A 23561-nucleotide genomic window follows, 5' to 3' on the forward strand; every position below is an offset into this window, starting at 1 on the left:
GCTAACATCCATTGCCAGTCTTCCTCTTTTTGTTTGAGGAAGATTGTCGCTGAGCTAACATCCGTGCCCATCTTTCTCTATTTTATGTGGCATGCTGCCACAGCGTGGCTTGACGAACGGTGTGAGGTCCCTGCCCGGGATCCAAACCCATGAGCCCCGGGCCACTGAAGCAAAGCGTGCAAGCCTAACCACAATGCCACCAGGCCAGCCCCAAAGCCTTAACTTTTTAAAACTGCTTTCCAGGCATTGATCACTCAGACTCGAGCCAAACAGGCAGCTACCATGAGTGAAGTGGAGTGGAGAGGGAGGACGGTCCCAGTGAAGATAGACAAAGTGAGGATCTTTTTACTGGGGTTGGCTGATAATGAAGCAGCCATTGCCCAGGTAAGGAGAAGCACCTGTTATGCTCTCTTCTGTGTGTGTCTCAAGCTTGTCCTTGTGTGTTTAACATGTAGTATTTTGTTAGTGTTCATTGCTCACAAAACGAAAATTTATTTTGCTGTTGTTTGGGATTTGGTAACAGTCTCAAGAGGCACTCTGTTGAATAAAATTATTTTAAAAGCTGAGTTTATAGAGGAGGTTTCACGGTTAGAGGGCAGAGAAATTGACAGTGGTAGTCATCAGCATAAAAATGGGAGCAATAAGAGGCTGGCTTGACAGAAGGGATCATGTTTGGTGCGGCAGCTTAGCTGTCATGTCTGTCATGTCTCTCTGACCTGTTGTCCTAACCTTCTGGCCCTAAAGGGGCTGCCTCTTGTTCCTGGGCCTTTTAAGGAGAACGAAGCTAAGCCAGAATATCTTGTTTTATGTGTGGTGTATATATAATATTCATGCAAAGCTGTACTATTTGATGCTGCTTACCGACATAATTGTTAATTGTATTTGTGGGTGTGAACAACCAAATGAGTTCCAAAAGATGACAGATCCTAGCGATCTTGGTTTGCGCAAAGTAGACAGTGATTAAGGCACTATTTCTAGAGCTCCTCCTCCATATGAGGCAAAGAGCATCTAAAAAAAAAAAAAGACAATGCTGCCAACTGTGTCTGCAGCCTCACCAGGGACCAGTGGTGTTTCATGAGACTTTATAGTAAGCTATTGCACCTTGAATAATTTGGATGTAGGGGTGTTTGTTAGTTGTGCTGATAAATTGTTTTAAGCATCCAAACTTTTCAGTGACTTGTTCCAAAATAGCTATTTTGGGTTGGGGGCAGCTTTGAACTATGGAAGAATTCTTTGTATCTTTGTGTTGCATATTGCCCCTCTCATTTCCCTTTTATTTGCTTGAAGGATAGAAGACTAGAACGATACCACAAAGTTGATTTTTTTTCCTTAAACTGAAAGACTGAGAAACTTTTTGAGAGCATTTCATTGGCACTATTCTATGGCAGTATCTCTTTTGGACTAGGGCTCTGGTGGCAACCATTTAGATCATGCGATTGGGTTAATTCTTTTGTTTTAAAGTGATACATGCTGAAAGAACTGCCATTAGTGACAATGGGGCAGGAATTCTGGCTAGAACAGGGGTAGGGGGAGGCCCATAGGGGCAAATTAAATGGGGGCTCCTTAGGAATGGGGCCACAGACATATATCAGATAAAGGACAAGAAAAGCTAACATTTATTAATTTAAAAAAATTATTCAGCTTAAAGTTTAAAACATGTAAATGATATTTTTAAGAGCTCAATCTATAGTCCTGCTTCCTGTGCATCTTCATTCATATTGCATTGTAGTAAAAGGAGAAGAAATTATTTCCTTTTAGTCTTTTTCATAGTCATAAGATACGTATTTTTTTACTTGTTAGAATTATACTGATATCTGATTTTGTATCCTGTTTTTATTAACATGTTGTAAGGATTTTTTGTGTTCTTACAAATCATTTCACAATATTTTTTAAATACTTTGGGATCACCTAGACAGAGACACCACAGAGATGGGCAAAGGGAGGTAATGATCCTCCTTAATGTCCTGGATACACTGCTTAATGCTTTAATGTGTTTATCTTTTTAACTCTATGGGGTGAATGATACTCTCATTTTACAGATGGGAAAACTGGTCTCAGAGAGACTATATAACTTGCCCACAGCCATATGCTGATAGAAAGGAATGCTTGCATTTAAAACCATGCCCTTTTGACTCCAAAGCTCGTGTTCCTTGAACTTTTCACATGCCCTGTTAGATTCATCAGGAAGGCTAGTAACAGGATCATTTTATTTGGCTTTGAAGAATAGCTAAATGTAATTTCACTTAACAAAGTACATAAGCAGCGTCCTGGGCCGCAGGTAAAGACTGAATAAGTAGACCCTTAATTGAAACAAATAGTCTTTGGCGGGGGAGTCATCTCCAGTTCAGGATGTAATCAACAATCAGGGAAAGGGGAGTTTCCCACGTGAGAGAAGATACAGGAATGTTTTATCTGAATTTATCTTTCTCTTTACACATAATTAGAGAATAAAAACCTATTTTGGGGAGGTCTTTTTGCCTTAGTCATAAAAGAATTTAGTTTGTGCTAAATTAAACCAAAAACATTGTACAACTGCCCGTGAAGCCATTGCTTTTAAAACTGAAGATCACTTCAATCGTGTGATGACCAGTTGAGCTTTGTGCACGTTTGTGAAAGGATTACTCTTCAACTTGAATTTTAGTATAGTTGGAGGATCGACTTCTGGATCTCCAGGTCATAGCCACCCGTTCTAAAGCAGTTCAAGAGTGGCCAAAATCTTGATGACGTTGGCAAGAAAGGACAGCGACATTATTCCACCCTTTAATAGATGAAAAAGGAGATACTCAAAGTCTGTCTCTCAACACAGCTGCTGCTAGTTCTGCGTTTGCACCTCATCTTCAGTGTGCATGTTTATGTGGTTAAATACGTTCTGTTTAATATCCATCTTCAATACACACAAAAACAGTCGGTGGAACTTCGTAAATGCTGTTTAATCAAAGCAGTCTCTCATTGGACGTTTGCATTCTAGACAGTTTGCAAGTACTATAAACAATGATATAATGAATCTTTGGTGGATTTTCCCATATTTTGGATTACTGTTATAGAATAAATTGCCTAAAGTGAGAATACCATATAGATTTAAAATATATGTTTAACCTCTTTTCTGATTAAATAGAGTTATTTAAATTAAGAATTTTCAATCTTGGGTTAATGGAGAAGATGTTTATTTTAAAGCTTTTGTTTATTATTAAGCACCGGCCCAAAAAAGTGAAGTGGAGGGAGAGCAAAAGAATCTGACTGTATTTGACAGTTTGGGTTTTTTCTCACATGCTGTGTTTTGTTACGGTATTTAAGGTCTTTATCAAGATGAAAACAGTCCTTCAATAAGCAGCTCCTTGCAGTGTAAAAGCTCAGTAATGAAGGTGATGCGTTTTTGTGTGGTGGTAGCGTTTTCTAAAGCTCTCCAGCATCCCTTTAAGCCCATTATCTCTATGTGTTACTTACATTGCTTCAGTTGTTAAATGTAAAAACTTACAAGTGCTCCTACGCTCAAGAGTCACAGCCCTTGCCATGGACATGTTTTATGCAGATCCATGGAGGGTTCATTCAAGATTTTATGTTGAAGGTAAGTCAGGATCAGTATCTGAGGTTTCCTGCCCCAGCTACCGAAGACTTCTAGACTTCTATTGCTAAATGTAGTTGCTCCTCAGTCACATTGGGTCATTAGGAAACCTAACATAAGGCTTTTCCTGACCCAGTAAAAAATTATGAGGTACAGGTACACTAGGAATGTTGTATGAGTTTTTAATTGCTGTTCCACAAGATACCATGGAGTGTTTGAAGAGTGTATGAAATCATGGGGTTGGAAGACACCATATGAGGACAGTTTCAGATATTTCCATTTAGAAAGATAAAGGCTTGAAGGGGGAAGAATATTTGAAGCCTGTTAGCATAGTGAATTACATTGATAAATTTTCAGTGTTAAACAATCCTTGCATATCTGGGATAACCACACTTGGTTATGGTATATTGTACTGTTCATATATTGCTGCATTTGATTTGTTAATGCTTTGAGAATTTTGCATCTATTTTCATGGGGAAAAGTGGCCTATAATTTTCCTTTCTCCTAATGTCTTTTTCAGGGTTACACACATCTCATAAAACAAGTTTGGAGAGGTTTCTTTCAGTTTTCTGAAAGAGTTTATGTAATATTGGTATTTTTTCCCCTTAAATATTTGTTATAATTCACCAGTGAAACCATAGGGCCTGGAGTTTTCTTTCTAGGAAGGTTTTTAAAATTATTTTTGCTCATTTTAAACAAATATAGTTTCTTTACAAGTTAGAGGTCTATTCAGATTTCCTATTTCTTTTTTTTTGTTTGTTTTTAAAGATTTTATTTTTTTTTCCTTTTTCTCCCCAAAGCCTCCCAGTACGTAGTTGTATATTCTTCGTTGTGGGTCCTTCTAGTTGTGGCATGTGGGACGCTGCCTCAGTGTGGTTTGATGAGCAGTGCCATGTCTGCGCCCAGGATTCAAACCAACGAAACACTGGGCTGCCTGCAGTGGAGCGCGCCAACTTAACCACTCGGCCACGGGGCCAGCCCCTAGATTTCCTATTTCATTTGTGTCAGTTTGGATGTGTTTTAATTTTAAAAGGAATGTATTAATTTCATGTGAGTTGTTGAATTTATTGACATGGAGTTTATAATATTCCCTTATTTTAATGTTTGTAGAGTCTGTAGTGTTATCTCCTGTTAAATGCCAGGTTAATGTGCTAGTTCTGGTGAATACGGTTATCTGTTGTTTTAAGGGTCTTACAATACATTGGGATCACTTGAGTATCAGACACCTTTAAATAATGTGATAGATCAAACAAAATGTGTATTAATCCCAGAGAATCTGGTAAGATTTTAACATTAAAAAGAGTTTTAAGTGTCTGATGTCCTATATTACACATATGCCAAATCAAGCCAGTAAAATAATTTAAGTACTCTGTCAAGTAAAGTTTAGTTAAGTCTTAGATGTCTTTAAATTCTTAGATTAAATGTCTATTGAACTGAATGAACCATGGGTTATTAAATATGGAAAATGTCCTTTGGCCATTTGAGGTTAATCTCAAGAAGAACCACTTGCTCCTTGGTGCCACTGGCAGATTCTTTGGCTGGATATAACATAGGCCTGACCTACCTTGCCGGTTCTCATTATTTTGTTGAGTTGTTCTCTGCCATGGAAACCAAGAACTATGCCTTAGAAACAGGACTTTTAATTTCAGTGCCTCTTAGCCCAGCTAATATTGGTATTTGCCACCCTCTAGGAACTGGAATGCAAGAATTTGATAGCCCCAGCTTATTGCTTGCTTGCAGAGGTTTTTATGACATTTAAATACTAAAACAGTAGTTTACTGAAAAACATGGAAGAAATGATTCAGGGAGATAAAATATTAGACTACAAAGACTGGAGCTGAGAATCAGCTGCCAGAATCCAGGTGCAAAGTTCATAGTCTCGTTAGCCGAACTTTACTAAGTCTTCACGTCTTTAACATTGTCTGTCTTTGTAATTTATTTCTATTTTGCTTTATTGATACTTGATCACACCTGAATTGTCTCTGGTGGTTGCATTGTGAGGGTATTGTTAGCTCTTTTTGTAGGGGAGGGCAGGTTTAAAATGTATGCAGGTTTGATAATTCTTATCCTCAAGTTATATTTTAAAGTTTGAGTGGAAGGGAGACCATTTATCCTTTTCTTTGAAAAAACAATCTATTCTTTTTTTTTTAATTGCTTTTTCTCCCCAAATCCCCCCAGTACATAGTTGTATATTTTAGTTGTGGGTCCTTCTAGTAGTGGCATGTGGGATGCCACCTCAACATGGCCTGATGAGCAGTGCCATGTCCGCACCCAGGATCCGAACTGGTGAAACCCTGGGCGGCCGAAGCAGAGCATGGGAACTTAAGCACTTGGCCACGGGGCTGGCCCCCAAAAAAATCTCTTCTGAAGTGAGGTTTGGATCCTTCTTTACTAGATTCCATGTGTTTTTTCCTAGACCTCAGTGGGCCGAGTGAGGCTTGGTGCCCATCCCCTTGGTTCTCCTACGGGTGTGGTGGAGAACGTGGTCAGACTTGCCTTGTGTGTCTCTCAGTCGCACCGCTGCCTTCCTGCAGTTTTTGTAGACAAGTGAAAACAATCTGGGAACTCTGTTTTTCATAATAGGGGTCTCTACCTGAGGACACACACAGCTCATTTTCCTCTGTACCAGTCAGTAGAAAAGCACATCCTGGAGTGTTGGAAGTGTTAGAAAAATTGATCTAGAATTTCTTTATTTATTCATCAGGATTGAGTAACACATTGCTTCTAGGTTTATGAATTCTCTCTGTCATAGGCACACCTGGGGAAAAGGTCCAGGCAGACCACGAATCCTTCTGCAGAGAGTTTGTGCTTGTGTGGAGGCGCACGTTCTTGGTGGCACAGTGGCAGACTTGGGAGGTCTGCATGTCGACACTGAGGAATTCTGCCTCTATGAAAGAGGTGTTTCTTGTTCCGTTGTCCTTTCAGGATTATCTTGTCCACCAAGATAGGTTTATAGAATAAGAGCGTAAGAAGCAAGCGGGTTTCAGGTTTCCCGTTTGGAGCCATTTTGCCTGGCCCAGGGGGCATCATGAGAAGTTCTGCTCCAGAGTTGCGTGGTCTTAGAATCACTGTGCAGTGTGGGCATCATAAAAAAAACACAGCCAACTGAAGTCCTCCCCTTCAGTCAGGCTTTTTCCTTCATTGTGGTTTAGGACTTTTGTAAAATTTCCAGTGGAACTTAGAATTTTGCAGGAGCAGTGGGAAAGTCTGCTTATGCAGACGTTTCCTTATTCAAAGGGAACATATCTGGCAGTAAAGAGGTTTAGCATTTTAGCATCATTTTATGTTTTTCATTTGAGCCATACCCTCCCTACAGTAAAGGAGACAGAGCCTGTGTAGCTGGTAAAACCAAGTTTGCTCTTTTCTTACTTCTACACCCATTGCCCCAACTGCTGAACCCCACCCATCTTAAAAAGGGCCCTAACCACTGAGCCCCACCCATCTTAAAAAGGGTGTTGGTGGCATATTTGCTGGATCGCATGGCATCGGAACTGGCGTGGGAGTTCATCCTGCCTGCTACTGCTGTGGCTCTGGTGCATGTCTGTCCTGTCCACGATCTCATTCCAGTTGTTAACTGCTGTACAGCTGCCTCGTTCCACAGGATTAGGACTTTGAAAAATTTAGCCAGTGAGTTTGATTAAATGAGTATAAAGCATCTTGCTAACTCGAGGTGCCTAACAGTGGTTAGTGTGAAGTGTGTTTCTCTAGAGCTGCACTGGCCAGTCCAGCAGGCGCTTGAACACGTACGGCTGTTTAAACTTGAATGAATTAAAATTTCAAGTGCATGGTAGCCACATGTAGCTGACGACTGCCGTGTTGGAGAGTGCAGATACAGGGCGTTTGTATCACTGCAGAAAAGTCTGTTGGACATGCTGCTCTGTGTTTCAGTGAGTTTATGGTGGCATGTTTCCCTTTGTGGATTTACAGAATGACTGTGCCCCCGATTCATTCCTAAGTTAGTGAACAACAAGAAAGTCAAGTAACTTATAAATAGAAAAGTGTATTTGATTTATATTGGGTAATTTACAAGGAAGTTTTTCACACTGGGAACTAGGGAAAACACAAGAGTTCTTAAGAGAAGAAAAGGTATTTTTTTAAGCCCCTACCACCCACCTCTTGAAGGAGTGGGCAGTACTGGGTTTTCTTTTGGGCTTTCTTAGAGGTCAGTGGAATGTTAAGAGAACATATTGGACGTTAGTTTCTGTGGAAAGTCAAACATAATAATGGAATGTTGATGTTTTAATGTCACAGTGGGTCTGCCAGTAACACAAGTTCGTCTCCTTTCTGCCTTTCATCCATTCCCACCTGCTCAGTCAGATTCTTTAGAGTGATAATGTGGTTTGGCAGGTATTCAGTTAATGAATCACTTTTTCTCTTATCCCAGCTGGCTAACAGAGGGGTGACGCCCTGTCCTTGTAAAGACTGTCATCAAGTGCTTGTCAACCTTGTCTGCCCAAAAATGTCCTCAGCATAGCCATGTGGAATATCCAAGTGGAGAATTTCTGTGGTGAAGAAAACCTCTATGATATTTAGGAGAAATCTATTTTTGATTGGGTGTTGATTAAAACAATGTTGCTCATGTGCTTGGACCTAAAAAATTCCGTGTATTCAAGTCTGTTGGGTGCATTTGTAAGGGTAATTCTGCTGACATACAGAAGAGCTGAAGATAGTTTGTTCTGGAGAGAAAAAGGAAAAGAAACTTCTGCTCTGCCGTCCTTCGGTGTGAGGCAAATCTAGTCTGTAAGGGCCCTCTAGGGATGCAGGTGCAGGTGTTGAGCAGAGGTAGAAGGTTGGAGGAAAGTAGTAGAAAGTTCTATGATAGGAAAAGATTTCAGGCATCTGTTGCCTGACAGCTTCAGATCAGTCATACAGATACTTTTTCAGTATGTTCCTGTTATACATGTGTATATATAAAATCCCCATTTCCATATGACTACTGAATAAGACTGTAAGAAAAATCTTGTGTGGTGGAGAATGGTAACAATTGGAATGATTTCTGATTTGGGGTGGTTTTTGATTGGATATTTGTGTTCACGTGTAATGGGGGGAGGCAGAGCGCTGTTCTGCTCTCATCCCGTCAGAATACTATGGCTCACTCAAAATCTGCTACTGCATTCTGCCTTTGTTTAGGCTGAAAGTGAAGAAACCAAGGAGCGTCTGTTTGAATCCATGCTCAGCGAGTGTCGGGACGCCATCCAGGCGGTTCGGGAAGAGCTCAAGCCAGATCAGGTAGGACTGTCAGCTGAGCCACTGGCTCTTGCTCTGGGCTGAGGCCCTCCTCAGTCTGCGTGTCTCCTTCTCAGGTGGGGTCCCAGTGGTCTGAGTGCATTAACTCTTAGTCACTGGGTTTTTTTAGGTGTGGCGACTGGCTAACAAATAACAAAAGCCTCTGGCCGCCATCAAGTTGAGAAATCATTTTCTCTATCCTGTTCCTCCTAATGGTTTCATATATTAACTGTTAAGCCTTTGGTCTCAAATTCATGTCTCCAGGTGGACTTCTCCTGTGCTCCCTTTTTCTAATAACGTCACTGATTCATTCAGGCCTCTAGGCTGAAAACCTCAGAGCCATTTTTGTCTCTTTATTCTCTATCACCAAAAACCCTATTTATTCTCCCTTTGTAATTGCTCTTGCCCCTTGTCCATTCCTCCTGTTTCTAATTAGCCCTTTTTCTTATGCCTAAACCACTACAAAGGTCTCCTGGCTGCTTTTCCTACCTTGGTCTCGCTTCACTTCTCCAAGCCTTCCTTGCCAGAAGCAAATTGAATCTTTCTAGATCCCATCTCACTGTCTAATTATGACAAGCCCAGGGATTCCACTAAGTCTAGGGCAATGGTCTCCCAACTTTTAGGATAATGCACCTCATAAGTAAAATTGAGCATGCACCTCTGCTATGTTTATTTGTAAATAATATACCTTATTTAACTGATTTGTAATATATAAAACGCATTAAAATAAAATTTTTAGGAATGAGGTAAATAGAAATAGAAGTTCTAGTTTTCTTCTTACACCCACACTCGTTGGGTTGTGTGCACCCTGCTTTAGAGACCACTGGTCTGGCAGATGCAGTTCAGACTCCTTGAGCTGTGCACGCACACGCCTTCCCCCGTCGGTTTCCAGCCTCCATTTCCAGCGCTGTGCTTCCCTGCTTCCCTCTGAGGCCTCTGCCTCAACCTGTTGTACTCACCGTCCTAATATGCCTGTGCTCCCTCAGTGCATTCCTCACACTGTTCTCCTTCCACTCCTCACACCTGGCTCATCCTCCCTCCTCCTTTTCACCAATCCACACCCCACCTGTTCTTCACGGTCCAGCTCATAGCTCACCGTCTCTGAGAAGCCTGCCTGCATCCTCCTAGCCCACAAGGGTATCTCCCTTTTCTGAATATCTCATACTTGCAGCTGTAATTTTTATTTGATAGTTAAGTATTGCCTTTTAATATTTTGTATGTTGTTTTATATTTACTTTTTCATTATATTTCCTCAAGATTGTAAGCACCTTAAAAGCAACTATATATTTTTTTCAGCATCTGCCACAGTAGTTTGAGTATAAAATGTTCAATAAATATTTGTTAGGCTGTAGTCACCTGTTTCCTTTTCCCGTTAAGCGGCTTTTGTTTATTACACTTCCCATCCTCCTCTTAACAGGGGCGCACAGAGCCCCAGCCTCCATCATTCACCTTGAATTCACAGCAGTTGCCGGGACACCTCACAGAATGAAATGAATGTGGTGATACCAAGATGTATTCATTTCCTAGTGCTGCTGTAACATTACTACAAACTTCGTGGCTTAAAACAACACACATTTATTATCTTACAGCTCTGTATGTTGGAAGTCTAAAATGGGTTCTCGGGGCTGCGTTCCTTGCAGCCTTGGAAGCTCTGGGGGAACCTAGAGGAGAATCCATTTCCAGATTCCAGATAATGCGTTTTCTGGCTTCTGGAGGCCACCTACATTTCTTGGCTCCTGGCTCCTTCATCTTCAAAGCCAGCAGCTAGCATCTTTTCTCCTCTCTGACCTTGCATCAGTCCCAGTATCTTCTCTATATCACTGACCCTCCTGCCTCTCTCTTCTGAGGAGCCTGTGAGTACATTGGGCCCCTCCTGGATAATCCAGGCTAATCAGAAGATCCTTAATTCATCACCTCTGCAGGGGCTCTTCTACCATGTGAGGTAACATCTTCACAGGTTCCAGAGTTAGGATATGGACATCTTTGGGGGCCGTTATTCAGCCAGGCACAAAATGTAGGAGCTGACAGCACAAGGGGCTGAACTTGGATCTAAGGCACAGACCTGATAAGGGAGCAGTGAACCGTGGAATGTCTGCTGTTCATGCTGCGGGTCTGGACACTGGGAGTAGTGGTCAGGAAGCCTTACTGGCCATTACTCTGAATTCTCTTACTCAAGTCCAGTTTTTAGATGCCGGTGGCAACTGAGCAACCCTGTTGCTAGAATATCCAGTAGATCTTTCATATTTGAGGGCCCCTAACTTATTAGAGTCTATGCACGTGTTCCAGGGCACACTGGGGACCATACCACTAAAGGCAGTGGTCAGAGCCAAGGATTGGATCAGTTGTTTTAGCTTTACCTTTTTCACTTTCTGCAGAAACAGAGAGATTACACCCTTGAAGGGGAGTCGGGGAAGGTATCTAATCTTCAATACTTGCACAGGTAAGGGGGTAATTTTTTACTCTTTCACATTGTGAAATACATCATTGGGAAAAAAAGAGTGTGTTTAGTGTTTGTGTATGTTTTAATTTATAATTTAATATGTAATAAATAATACTAATATATCTTTGTACATTTTATGAGTGTATATACTGCATTTGTGATTATTAGAATTATTATTCTAATTATTATTCTAGTTATTAGAATAATAATTCTAATATATATATAATTGAAAATTTGTATACGGTTTAAGAACTGGAATGCAACCAATAACTTTGAAACTCCCTGTGGCCCCACCCTGGTCGATTCCTCCCCCTCTTCTACAGCTCACCACTCCTTGTTGTGCCAAGCTCCTAAAGTTCTCCTCCTCTGTGTTCTCACTTACATTGTACCTTCCACATTTAAGTTCAGTATCAACTCAAGTTTAATTCCATCTGGAGTTTATTTTTGAGTCAGGTAAAGCTCTGCTTCACCTTTTTCCATGAGGATGATGGATTGTTCCAGTGCTCTGTCCTTTCTCTGCTGGTGTGCACTGCCAGCTCCATCAGGCATCCATTCTGTTTTCTCCTTGCCTGCTCTTTTTCTGGACTCTCTTCTGCTCCGCTGATTATTCGTCTGTCCTTACACCAGCCAGCACAGTGAATTACTACAGCTGTGCCGTAAGTCTGGGCATCTGGCAGAGCAGCTCCCCCCACCAGCTTTCTCCTCAGCCAGCACAGTGAATTACTGCAGCTGTGCCGTAAGTCTGGGCATCTGGCAGAGCAGTTCCCCCCCCACCAGCTTTCTCCTCAGGTGTATCTTGACTGTTTTTGTCCCTTTGCTCTTTCATATACATTTTTAAATTACCTTGCCAAGTTTAGGTTTTTTTTTAAAGGTGGATTATTTTGTTTCACAGAAGAAAGGAGGAAGGAAGAGTGACATTTTTGGAACTTCCTGGGAAGAAATAAAATTACTTGGGAAGGAAAACTCCTCTTCTTATCTGATTTTTTTTTCCGTGTGACCTTGAAATTTTAATTTCTTAGTTACTACTAGTAACTTTTTAGTGAACCTGGCAATATTTTCAGCCACCCCCCTACCCCCTCCCTTCTTTATAAAAACAAAACCACAAGAACTCCTCTCCCCCTACCTTAATCTCCATTCTTAGGGAATTTGGTATTACAGGAATGTCAAATTGACTGCCAGATGACTCAGATGCGTGGGATATCAGCAAGAATGGCACTTAGATGTCCTGTGTTTCAACAAGCCTCTGAGAAAGATGAGGCTCTGGGAATTTAAGAGACGAGCTCGTAGTTAGTAGCCACACGGAGTCAGTCAGGAGCTATCCAGCTCTGTAGCCTTGAAAAGACCCCGAGGGCTTCAGCAAGGCTCGGGAAGCTTTCAATCCGTGAAGCCCCCATGCCCTTGGATCCGTTCTCCCGCTTCAGATCTGGCTAGTATCACGATCATGGATTTCAGTTAGGATTTCAAGGCCAGCTTTGGGGTAAATTGAAGTTAGGAATCAGGTAACTCTTGTATTTTAATAAAACTTTGTAAAGATGTATCTAAATTCCTCTGCCACTCTGTGAATAATGATTACTTTGTTTCGAGAGTCTGATTTTTCCGCAAAGCTTTAAGAAAATCCATCTCTTGACCTTCTCTCTCATTTCTCCGAAGCAGGCACTTTTAATTCTTTTTAAACAAATTCTTTTGTTATTTACATTGATGTCTCTAGATGACGTGTCTGTTGCTACTTCTTGATTTGAGGATTTAAGTATTTTATACCACTTTCCACTGTAGCCCTCCACTCCCACTCTACACCCTGACCCCTCTTGACCTCCCATCCGACTCTTATATGGGCTTTCTCATTTTTGTTGCTGTTTTAATTTTTGAGAGCTTGTTCGTTTTCTTTTTGAATATTATTATTTTTTTTTTTTTGAGGAAGATTAGCCCTGAGCTAACATCTGTGCCCATCTTCCTCTATTTTAGGTGTGGGATGCGTGCCACAGCATGGCTTGATAAGCAGTGCATAGGTCCGCACCCGGGATCCAAACTGGTGAATCCAGGCCACCAAAGCAGAGCACATGACTTAACTACTGTGCCACCGGGCCAGCCCCTGAATATTATTTTTTGAATATAGCATCTCCTAATTTCATGACCACAGAGTCTTCCTTTATCTTTCTGAGGTTCTTTATAATAGTTTTCCGAAGTTTTCTTCTCCTTGCAAAGTCTGGTTGTTCCAACTTGCTTTTTTTTCCCCTTTCAGTTTTGGCCTCTTCATCTTGTTAGATATTTTCCTTAAATGTCTGGTGATCCTTAGTCATCCACTTCTGTTAAAGATAATGTGGCTTGTCTGGTGGGAGCTCTACAGACATGTGTGGAGCTCATCACTTCTGGGCTTCCCTGTAGGCGTTCTGACTCTGGCCGTCCACAAAGGACCCCAACTCCAAAAACTTGAATTTTTTTCTTGGGCTGGTCAGATCCCTGGAATACACCAGGCTGCTCTTGTTCTGGAAGCTGAGTAGGAGAGGGTGGGGCAGCTAGGTCAGCACTCAGAACTTGACAGTCCCTTAATCCCCATGTTCATTATGAAGCCTCCAACCTCAGCTATGCCTGTGTCCCCCATCCCTAGGCTCTGTCCTCTCCCAAGGATGCTCCAGCCTTCTGTCAGAGTAAGATGGGGATCTGGAGGCCTACACCCTTCTTAAACAGACTTTTAAATAGTTGCCATCTTTTTATTCCCACATATTAAAGGAACTTTCCAGGTGGTATAGCTAAAAGGAGCAGGCATCATGCATAGTCTCCCATATACATGTTTAATATGCACAACCATCCAAAGAGACTGTCCCTCAGTATTTTCTGAGAAGAGAAGGTCACCAGATGAGTAGGAGGAGCTGTCAGGCAAGCATTCTGTCCTTACACTGTGGGCCAGGCAGTTAACTAGTCCTTGTTCCAGGAACTAGCTTCCCATCCATGAATCATCTTAAGGACTAGCAATGTCCTCTGAAATTAGTAGCTCTGTGGCTCTTAAATAGAAATAGGATGTAATTCAAGCTAAAATCAAATTTTGTCTTGAAGTCTCATACTGGTCCCCTGCAAATTTGCCAGTGGACAGCAGCCAGAATGGAGGGCCCCTTGAACTTGAGGCCCTAGCCAGCTGGCCCTGCTGCACGACGTGCCCTCACCCCCACACTTGCCCTAGGTCAGTCCCAACCTGTGGTCCAGTGCACTTCCCAGAACATCAGCTTCCCTGAGCATAACCTGAGCTGACATGTGGTACATTCCAGCTACCTGACCTACATCAAGCTGTCAACAGCAATCAAGCGTAATGAGAACATGGCTAAAGGTCTCCAGAAAGCTCTGCTGCAGCCGCAGCCAGAAGATGATGGCAAGCGCTCCCCCCGGCCCCAGGACCTGATCCGGCTCTATGACATCATTCTACAGGTGACTCTCGAGGATGGGAAAGCAAGGGCCTGTCCTTTGCATGTGTTGGATACAGAATGACTTAAGTTTGCATAGCGAAAGGGCTGTGACAACCAGGAGCTGCTAGTGTCTTGGTAAAAGACAGAGGTCTTGTTCTTGTACTAGTTCAGCGGCCTGTGAACCCGCCATTCAGATGTGTGGATATGTAGAGACTAGTAAGCCCACAGGCATTCACTGAGCACTTCACCTGCGTGTGAGACTCTCCTGCGTGCTGTGGAGCATCCTGAGACCTGAGGCCACCCTGTCTCAGCCCACTGGGAGTTTGTCAGTGAGAAAGATTGTGAGAGAAATGCACATAAACAGGGGGTCTTTCTAGATGTCAGATGAGTGGGCTACTCTGAAATGAAAGCTCAGAGCTGGAGAGATCCCCTCTAGCTGAGGTGGTTCAAGAAGGAGGTGAGATGTGAGCTGAGTTGTAAAGGACAAGTAAGCTTTCCGTATCAGAGAGGGAGTTAGAGGTGACACCAGGTGTGGCTGCTGCCAAGTCACTTGTCACAGACTTTTCCTCATTATTTCAAGCCAAGGCTCTTCTTTTCACCCTTGTCTGTTGTTACAAAGTCTTCTGTTAAAAACTCAGTTTGGGGCTGGCCCCACGGCCAAGTGGTTAAAGTTCGCACACTCCACTTCGGTGGCCTGGGCTTATGGGTTCGGATCCCTGGCGCGGACCTGCTCCACTCGTCAGCCATACTGTGGAAGCTTCCCACATACAAAATAGAGGAAGGTTGGCACAGATATTAGCTCAGGGCTGATTTTCCTCAAGCAAAAAAAGAGGAAGGTTAGCAGTGGATGTTAGCTCAGAGCAAATCTCCCTCACCAAAAGAAACCTCAGTCTGAGGCCTCTTGTTCATGAGTTTTCTTGTTGCATCTGTTGTGCAGAATCTAGTGGAATTGCTCCAGCTTCCTGGCTTAGAGGAGGACAAAGCCTTCCAGAAGGAGATAGGTCTCAAGACCCTGGTGTACAAGGCTTACAGGTAAGGTCCTATGGGCGGATGGACTTTCCTCTGCCGCCCGGTGGGTCTGTAAGCCTTGGGAGCATATCCTGTCCCCTGGAAGATTGGGTTGCTGGCTCTGTGAGTACCTTGCCCATGATGAGAGATGATCCACTCAGCATGTGCAAGGGAAAGCTCTGCTGAAGGTGTGGCCGGGCGTTTCCAGTGTACCTTCTCTGCTCTTTGGGTAGGTCGGGGGAGCCGGAGAGCACGCACAGTAAATGTCTTCTCCCTCCACTCCCCGCCCTCCTCCCAGGGAAAAGGGACAAGTGTTGGAAAAGGTGTTAACTAACAGAACCAGAGCCAAACCTGAACTGAACCAGGAGAAAGCTAAACCTCTCCATTTTATAAAGGAATCATGTTATTTATAACTTGGAAGTGGGCTGTGTAGCAAAATGGGGGTCTAGACAAAACGGCAAAGTAGAGTCGTGTGTTCTTACCCTTCCTTTTCTGGCCCTCACAGCCCAGCGCGCTCTGGCTCTGTGGGGTGTCTGGTCTTCGCTCACCGTGCCCTCCTCCTGGCTCCTGTGGGCCCTCTGTCTTGTCAAGAGCCAGTAGTGCTCAGGCTCTGTTGATCTCAGGGGAGTAGTTTCCATGAGAAAGCGATTTCTTGGATTTGGTTTTTGAAAAAAGGATGAGCAGAGAGAGAACGATTGTGACGTGGATGTGTGGGCCGTCGTGGGTGGGATTTATGTTTGAGCCAAGCAACATTCCTCCTTCCTGCCTGGCCCCAGTTCTCCCCATGCACCTTTTGGGAACTGCGCCTTCTTTGCAGAGTCAGCCAGTAGGTAAAAGACAGTGGGTCAGTGTTGGAACTACAGTATCATCTCTGACGGCAGGCAGAGTCTGCAGGTTAACCAGGCAAAGCTGGACATTGAGGATGTTGAGGTCGCCCTGCAGTGATCCTGAGGTTAAGAAACCTGTTTCCAAATTTAAAATTCAGTCTAAACTGCAAAGAAAGCCTTGGTCTTGGGTAATGGTTGCTTGAGACTACTCTGGCTCTTTTGCCTTCTCCATCAGGTGTTTTTTCATTGCCCAGTCCTATGTGTTGGTGAAGAAGTGGAGTGAGGCCCTGGTCCTGTATGACAGAGTCCTGAAGTATGCAAATGAAGTAAGTTCTGATGCTGGACCCTTCAGGAACAGCTTAAAGGTGAGTCGTTGGCCTCTCCTTGTTTCCAAGCCCTGGGAAGTTGTGCACTGAGGCTCTGGAGGGGCTGTGGCTCCTCTGAAGCTGGTCCCGCCTGGTTGGCCATGGGACATGGTATGTCCCTAAGTCCCAGGGAGCTGCACGCTGTCTAACTCAACGGCCACGTTCCAGGGCTGAGGAGGATTTAGGTACTAAGCCTCTTTGAACCATTCCTCTGGCTAAAAAATCCTGAAGTTCTGTTCTCAGACTCAGCTACATGTTGAAATCGCCTGGGAAGATTTTTAAAGATGGATGTCTGCGTTCCACCCCCAGAGATTCTGTTCTAATTGATGTGGGGTCTGGAAAGGGCATTGCAGTTTTTTAAAGCCCCTCAATGATTCTAATATGCAGCCAAGTTGAGAAGCCTTTCCGAACAGAGTGTGCCTGGACCAGCGGCAGCAGCGTCTGGGAGTTTGCTAGAAAGGCAGACTCTCAGGCCCCACCCCAGGCCTACTGAGTCAAAATCAGCATTTTAGCAAGACCCCCAGGCAATGTGGGTATACGTCAAAGCTTTAGATCATGCTGATCTAAAATGTTCGGTAGTTTGGTTTATTTCACTGACTGTCAGACTGACTTTTTAAGCTTGTGGGCTGTTGTGATGCAGAGATTCTTAAAGCACTGGCTGGTCCACAGAATCCGTGTGTGTTTTGTGAGTGGAGACTGTTTAGAGAAGCGCACTAAGGTTGCTGTGACTGACGGAGTCACAAGCCAGTGTGTGAGAGCTGCTGCTGTTAGCGCTCTTCCCGTTGGCTCGGAACAGCACTGTGCTCTGGTTGAAGGATAAACTTGGTTGCTGCCTTGAAGAGCTGGTGGTTTTGTTGTAGCCACAAGACTTGCGTGAGGAGCCACCTGTGAATACAAAGAAGAGGTGCTGGAGCAGAGGCAGAGAGACGGGAAGGAGAGGAGGGGTGTGGGCGCAGGGTGGATACCCAGTCTGGCGGCAGCAGGGTGGTGGGGTGTCGTCGGGATGTGGCAGCAGCCCAGTGTAGACACTTCATCTCAGGAGAGAGCAGAGGCAGTTTACAAATGCCCATCCGACCTAATGTGCTGGATGATTTTTGGGAGAAATGTCAGAAAATAGAGGTGTGAGGGATTCAGCAGCATCTAGACCTTATCAGATCATTCTGAATTTTGCCAAGTAAGAGACTGAGGCAAGAGAACTGCATCGCCGTCATAGAATGGGTGGGACGCAGTGGGTAAGGGCGTAGGCCCTGAAGGCACATGGCCTGGTTCTGTCCCAGCTCTGTGGCCCTCGGGAGTGTGACTTTGGGCACGTTATTTGGCCTCTCTATGCTTCAGTCTTCTCATCTGTGAAACGGGTACAGACTACCTCAGGATTACGGCGAAGATGGACACAGCAATTGTGTGGACTGCTCAGAGCAATGCCTGGCCATTATGCAGTTAGTGTATGATCAATTTATTTATTATTATTATCATTATCATCGCTACTATCTAAAGGCATTATTCCTTAAGCCATGGCATCGCTTTTCCCATTTGAAACAGGCTAGTTTTGTTTGTTTGTTTAGTAGGGAGAACCATTTAAAAAGTCTAAAATCCTGTGAAAATGCCAGTGGGACCACTCAGCTTGATTAGGTTAGTTTGGTGTGCTGCTCTGGCCTGGCCCCAGCTCTTGAGTATGCGTTTTCCGAATCGTTACAGGACCTGCCTGACATGCAAGAGCTCATCACGCAAGTGAGGTCGGAAAAGTGCTCTCTGCAGGCAGCGGCCATCCTTGGTGAGCCCCCTGCTGCTTTTGCTGCTTGTATTCCCAAACTTCCCTTTACTTCTGTTCCTCTTCTCTCCTACCCCCTACACTACTGTTTTAAGATTGAAAGGGGTTGTTTGGGTTAATCTGTAAGAGTTTTATTTTTCCCTGCCATTGCTTCTGCCACATTGCAGCATCAGATTGTGTGGAAGGATTTAGAGGGGCACTGTTGTACTGTGCCTGCTCCCACACGGCCGTGCTGGCTTCCCTGCGTGGACAGCATTGGTCTGGGGTTTACCGCCTGTTTATCTGCACTACTTCCCAGCAGAGTGTGGACCCAGGAGGGAGCGGGCTACTTTCCCTCCATGCTGGCTGCCTTTGCTCTTGGGATTTAGAAGCCATACATGTGATGGGTGTCATTTGCGTAGTGTATTACGTTCCTGCTCTTACTGAATCCCTGTGAAACTTTCAGATGCAAGTGACTCCCACCAGACAGAGACTTCCTCCCAAGTCAAGGACAATAAGGTAAGTCTGGGCTGTGGCTTTTCAGGAATACAGAGTAGGACCCATAACTCACTAGGCATGTGTACTCATTTGTAGAACAGAGGACCCTTAATTTCTAAGGAAACACCCTACTTCCCTCTCTTTTACTCAGACCTGAAAGCTGCCTGTATAAAGTTTGTTAGGTGTCATCTAGATGACAAATAAGGAGGTTAGGAACCTGTTGCTATGCAGAGTGTCACAGCTGGCTGGGAGCTCTGACTTCAGCGTCTAACAGGCCCATGCCCTAATCCCAGCCCACCCGCCTCTTAACCTCTCTAGGTTTCAGTGACTCTCAACTATAAAATGGGGGCATGACAGCACTGCATCACAGGAGGTTTGTGGGATTGAGTGAGGCAGCACATGCAGGCTCTGAACTGGGCACTCAGCGCATGGTGCATATTCCACTCATGGTCTGTGATTAACGCCTGGCTTCCTCCCTTTGATTGATTGCAGCCTCTGGTTGAACGGTTTGAGACATTCTGCCTGGACCCTTCCCTTGTCACCAAGCAAGCCAACCTCGTGCACTTCCCGCCAGGATTCCAGCCCATCCCTTGCAAGCCTTTATTCTTTGACCTGGCCCTCAACCATGTGGCTTTCCCACCCCTTGAGGACAAGTTGGAGCAGAAGACCAAGAGTGGCCTCACTGGATACATCAAGGGCATCTTTGGATTCAGGAGCTAACCAGGCTCTTCCTTGGGGGCAGGGGGCGATCCTGACTCGTAGTCTATATTGTGAGAAAACCCCAGCAAGTTCCATGATAGTAAATGCAGGTCTGCGTTGGCTCAGGGCGGAAGTGTAACATCCTCAGCCCTGCGTCCCTATGTCTCGTGTGTTTGTGCCCTCACATTCTTAACCAGGGTGCTAGAAGGGCGCCCTGGCATCTGGGAGATGTGTGCGGGGTCCCTTTGTCCGTACCTCCTGGGGGAGGGGCCACTGCCATCTGGTCCCGTGTGAACTGCGACTGATTACCTTTGGTCAGTCATGTGTTTTGGGGGTCCACACCAGCCACAGATGGGGGCTCGGAATGTTTTGTCATGTTTCTTCAGTACCATGGATTTGCAATGAAGTCATCCTTGTTGTGAGCATCCAGACTCCCTTGAAAAGTTTGTCTGTGACTAGGAGACATTGGCAATGCCACCCCAGAGTTACAGTCAGCCTTATTCCCCTCCACTTCCAAGTGAAAGTTAAGAAGTTTCAGAACAAGCAAAGAGCTCTATTTTTAGAAGAAATATGTTACACTCAGAAATGATGAAAACAAATCTTATATTAAAAGGCAAAGATGCTGGAAACTGTGCCCATTTTTTTACATGCTCTCATTCGCCTGGTCCCAGTTCTCTTTGGGGACCTTGTTGCATGATCCTGTCATGTCAAGTGTATCCTGAATTCTTGGCAATGCGGGTATGTCTGAAGCCAAATAAGGGAGTGTTAGAGGCGCTGTTTCTAAAGAGTTTCCAATCTGTAGTTTTTAGATACCATTATATTTTAATGAGTTTCCTTCCTTACCCCTTTACTTTTTCCTTAGTGCCCTTTTTTATTTCTATTATAGCATCAATGATAAGTCACAAAAGCAATGTAAGAAAGCAAGGAATAAAAGTGATTTTAAACATGAGATGTACCTGAAACCTCTGAATCCCTTTGGAAAGGGAAACTCACTTGTCCCACAGGAAAGAAAATCCCCCTTGGGAAATGCGGCTTACGTGTGGTTCGGACATGGAGCTGACTAGACCGGCCTGAAGAGAAGTTGAATGGTTAAAGATCTGAGAACATTATTTCAAGATGGAATCCTGCTGTGGGCACGATGGTGCCTGTTGTTTTCCCAATGAATTGCAGAAAGGGATTGCCGGAGGTTGAAAGAGGGTGGGAGGAAGATAAATCAGACTGCTTTCTTAGAATGGAATATTGTCAAGGACTCAAGATAGAGGGATGTGATCTCTTCTCCTCCCGGGATTTGCTTTGGGTCAAATAGCCTCAGGAAATGGAGATATATATATTTTTTTAATTAAAAGTTTCATGTCTATGCCATACAATTTAGAGGTATCCTCCCTCCCTCCCTCCCTCTGAAGACATAGCATAGATGATCTTGGGTGAGGTCCTGGATTTTGGTCCCAAAGGCTCAGGTAGTGTCCCTAACAGGCTGCGGGAGCACTGAGGGCCTTCATCCTTTTCCTTGCCCACCCCCAGCTCCCCAGTGGACTCTGCAGCACGAGGGCTGTGATTCTGGTTCTGCGTCTCTCACCTTGGTCTTGTGCTAACCTGGCTACAGCCACAGCTGCGCTGTCCTCCAGCGCCAAGAACCCAGTTCAAGGCCCCACCACGCGGGCTGTCCTCCAGCCTGCCTGTGCCAGTATCTGTGGCACTGCGGAGATGAGGCAGGGGCTGGAGAAGCTCCTTCTGTCCTCAGACGCACAGCCCTCCCAGCTCCTCCTGCACTCTTACTAGAGTCCTGGCATCAGTGGGGAGCTGGAGGCCGGAATCAGTCATTTGATTGCACCTTTTCTAAGCTTTTTCTTTCTTGTGGTAACTCTAGAGATTCCCTTCCTCTTGATGTCCTTGCTGGCTCAGCTCTAAGGAGGAGTGCTGTTGTCAGCCAGTGAGGCCCTGACAAGGTAGGTTTAATGTTAAAATCACGTATTTACATAAGAAGACAGACCTGGCAGGCCCGAGGTCTCCGGTTAGCTCACACATCCCGTTGCTAGGATCCCTGTACATTAAATAAGCTGTGTCAGTGGGAGCCACAGCACCAAAAGCAGGACCCCCTCCTGTCTAGCGGCCCCGGGAAGTGCCTCAGAATCAGGCCCTGGGCTGCTCAGGTGGCACACTTGGCTAGATGGATTCACAGAAGGAAACTTAGAGGCCACACGGTCCATTGTTCCCAAGGAGCAGGAAATGCAGTGAGGTCTCAAGGGGGAGGAGAGGTTGTGGACGCCGCTGTACGCGCAGTGCTCTTCACTGCTGTTTGGCTCCTGTCCCCCCCCCAGGATGGGCTCTGGTACGTGGGCAGGTTTTGACCCCTGTGGAAAGCCTGTCTCCCCAGATCCAGAGAGCAGCAGGAAAGCTCAATTCAGTCTGTATTTTTAAAACATGCTTGAGGGCTGCTGTGTTAATGGTTTTTATTTTCTTCTCTGTTGAGTGGTGATAGTCTTGATCTGCAGAAACTAGAGGTGAAAAGCTCGCTGTAGTTATCAGGATAATGCTGAACATCAGAGTGAAAGGACAATTTGGCCAAGTTTGTCCACCTTTAACCCTGTTGGTTTTCTTTAGAAAAAAGAGCGTGAGGCAGCTGGGGCTGGACGGGCCCTTTGCTTCTCAGTCTCCTGGATTTTCCCGTTTTCATATGCATTGTTTTAATGTACTGTCTCTCTCCAAGTGAGAATTCTTGGATTCTCTGTTTAAAATGAAGCACTGCTGGGCTTGGTTCTATCTCCTTCACCTGGTGGCAACCTGAGCCTTTCACCATGGCTGTGACGTGACAGCATGGGATGCAGTGCGCCCCTGCACCCACAATGGCCCTGGACCATCGCCAGTCTTTCCTCCTCAAAGCTGGGGCAATGGCTTCGCCCCCTCTAGGAGAGGAACTTTGACTCCGGGGACTTCGAGGTCGGGGCTGTGCTCTGCCTGTTCACTGTCATCACTGTGGCAATGCTGATTTTTCACACACTGGCATCATTAATTACACACAAAAGAATTCCAAACAGCACATTGCTGTCTGCAGCCTTGCAAAGCTTGGAACCTTCAGAGGTCTAGAAAAATGTCCAAAGATAGCAAAAGTATGTGTTGGTTCTAATTTTTTTTTTAAAGACACTTGTTGCTCCGGAGGAGATGGAAACCAGATTTAGCTGTAAAACGTATCGATGTTCCAAAGCAAAGAGATAAATTGGAAACTGCCTGCATCCTGACTACACCAAATGGAAGAATCTAGCCTGTCGATCTGTTAGAGGTTAGAGACACTGTGCACGTGGGTGCAGGGGCGCGGGCGGGAGAACACGAGAGCAGACACAGGCCCTGGCTGCCATGGGTCTGCCCTCCGTTCAAACACCACCTGGCACAGGAAGGGCTCTGCAAGTGTAAGCTAGTGGTATTAATAGTTGGTACAGGTTAAAGAAAGTATCATCTTAAATGAATACAGACAGAATATTTGTGGGAACCGTTGACCTTTTCAAGCTGTTCAGGGACTGCGATCTAAGGCTCTAGGTTTGGTTTGGTTTAGTTTTGGTTTTTGCTTTGGGGCACCATGGCAGCTCTCTCAGAGGCCGTCTGTCTGATGAGCTGCTCAGTGCTGGCGGGGGAGACCCGCAGGGAAGTCCGAGGCCGGCGAGGCCCTGCTTTCCTCCGTGCCCGCCAGGCGTGGTGATTTTAATTGCTTCTCTGCAGTCTCTGTTTTCAGCGGATGGTTTTGTTCCCCTCCATTTACTGCAACTGTGTGTCGTCATGTTCAGTCTGTGGTTGAATGACTG

At 44.8% G+C, this 23561-nt stretch overlaps 1 protein-coding gene across 1 annotated transcript in view; it reads left to right on the forward strand.

The window, feature by feature from the left end:
• The window catches only part of SRP68 (signal recognition particle 68), a 33627-nt gene extending 12911 nt beyond the window's left edge, over positions 1–20716 (forward strand). The window contains exons 8-16 of the mRNA XM_008542292.2: positions 244–384; positions 8693–8791; positions 11164–11228; positions 14489–14645; positions 15561–15655; positions 16694–16823; positions 18519–18594; positions 19037–19089; positions 19561–20716. Of these exons, the coding sequence (XP_008540514.1) occupies positions 244–384; positions 8693–8791; positions 11164–11228; positions 14489–14645; positions 15561–15655; positions 16694–16823; positions 18519–18594; positions 19037–19089; positions 19561–19788 (1044 nt within the window). The 3' untranslated portion in view covers positions 19789–20716. The remainder of the gene's footprint in view (positions 1–243; positions 385–8692; positions 8792–11163; positions 11229–14488; positions 14646–15560; positions 15656–16693; positions 16824–18518; positions 18595–19036; positions 19090–19560) is intronic.
• The last annotated feature ends 2845 nt before the right edge of the window (positions 20717–23561 follow it).

The sequence above is a fragment of the Equus przewalskii genome, chromosome 10, assembly GCF_037783145.1.
Source record: "Equus przewalskii isolate Varuska chromosome 10, EquPr2, whole genome shotgun sequence".
NCBI classification, from domain to species: domain Eukaryota; kingdom Metazoa; phylum Chordata; class Mammalia; order Perissodactyla; family Equidae; genus Equus; species Equus przewalskii.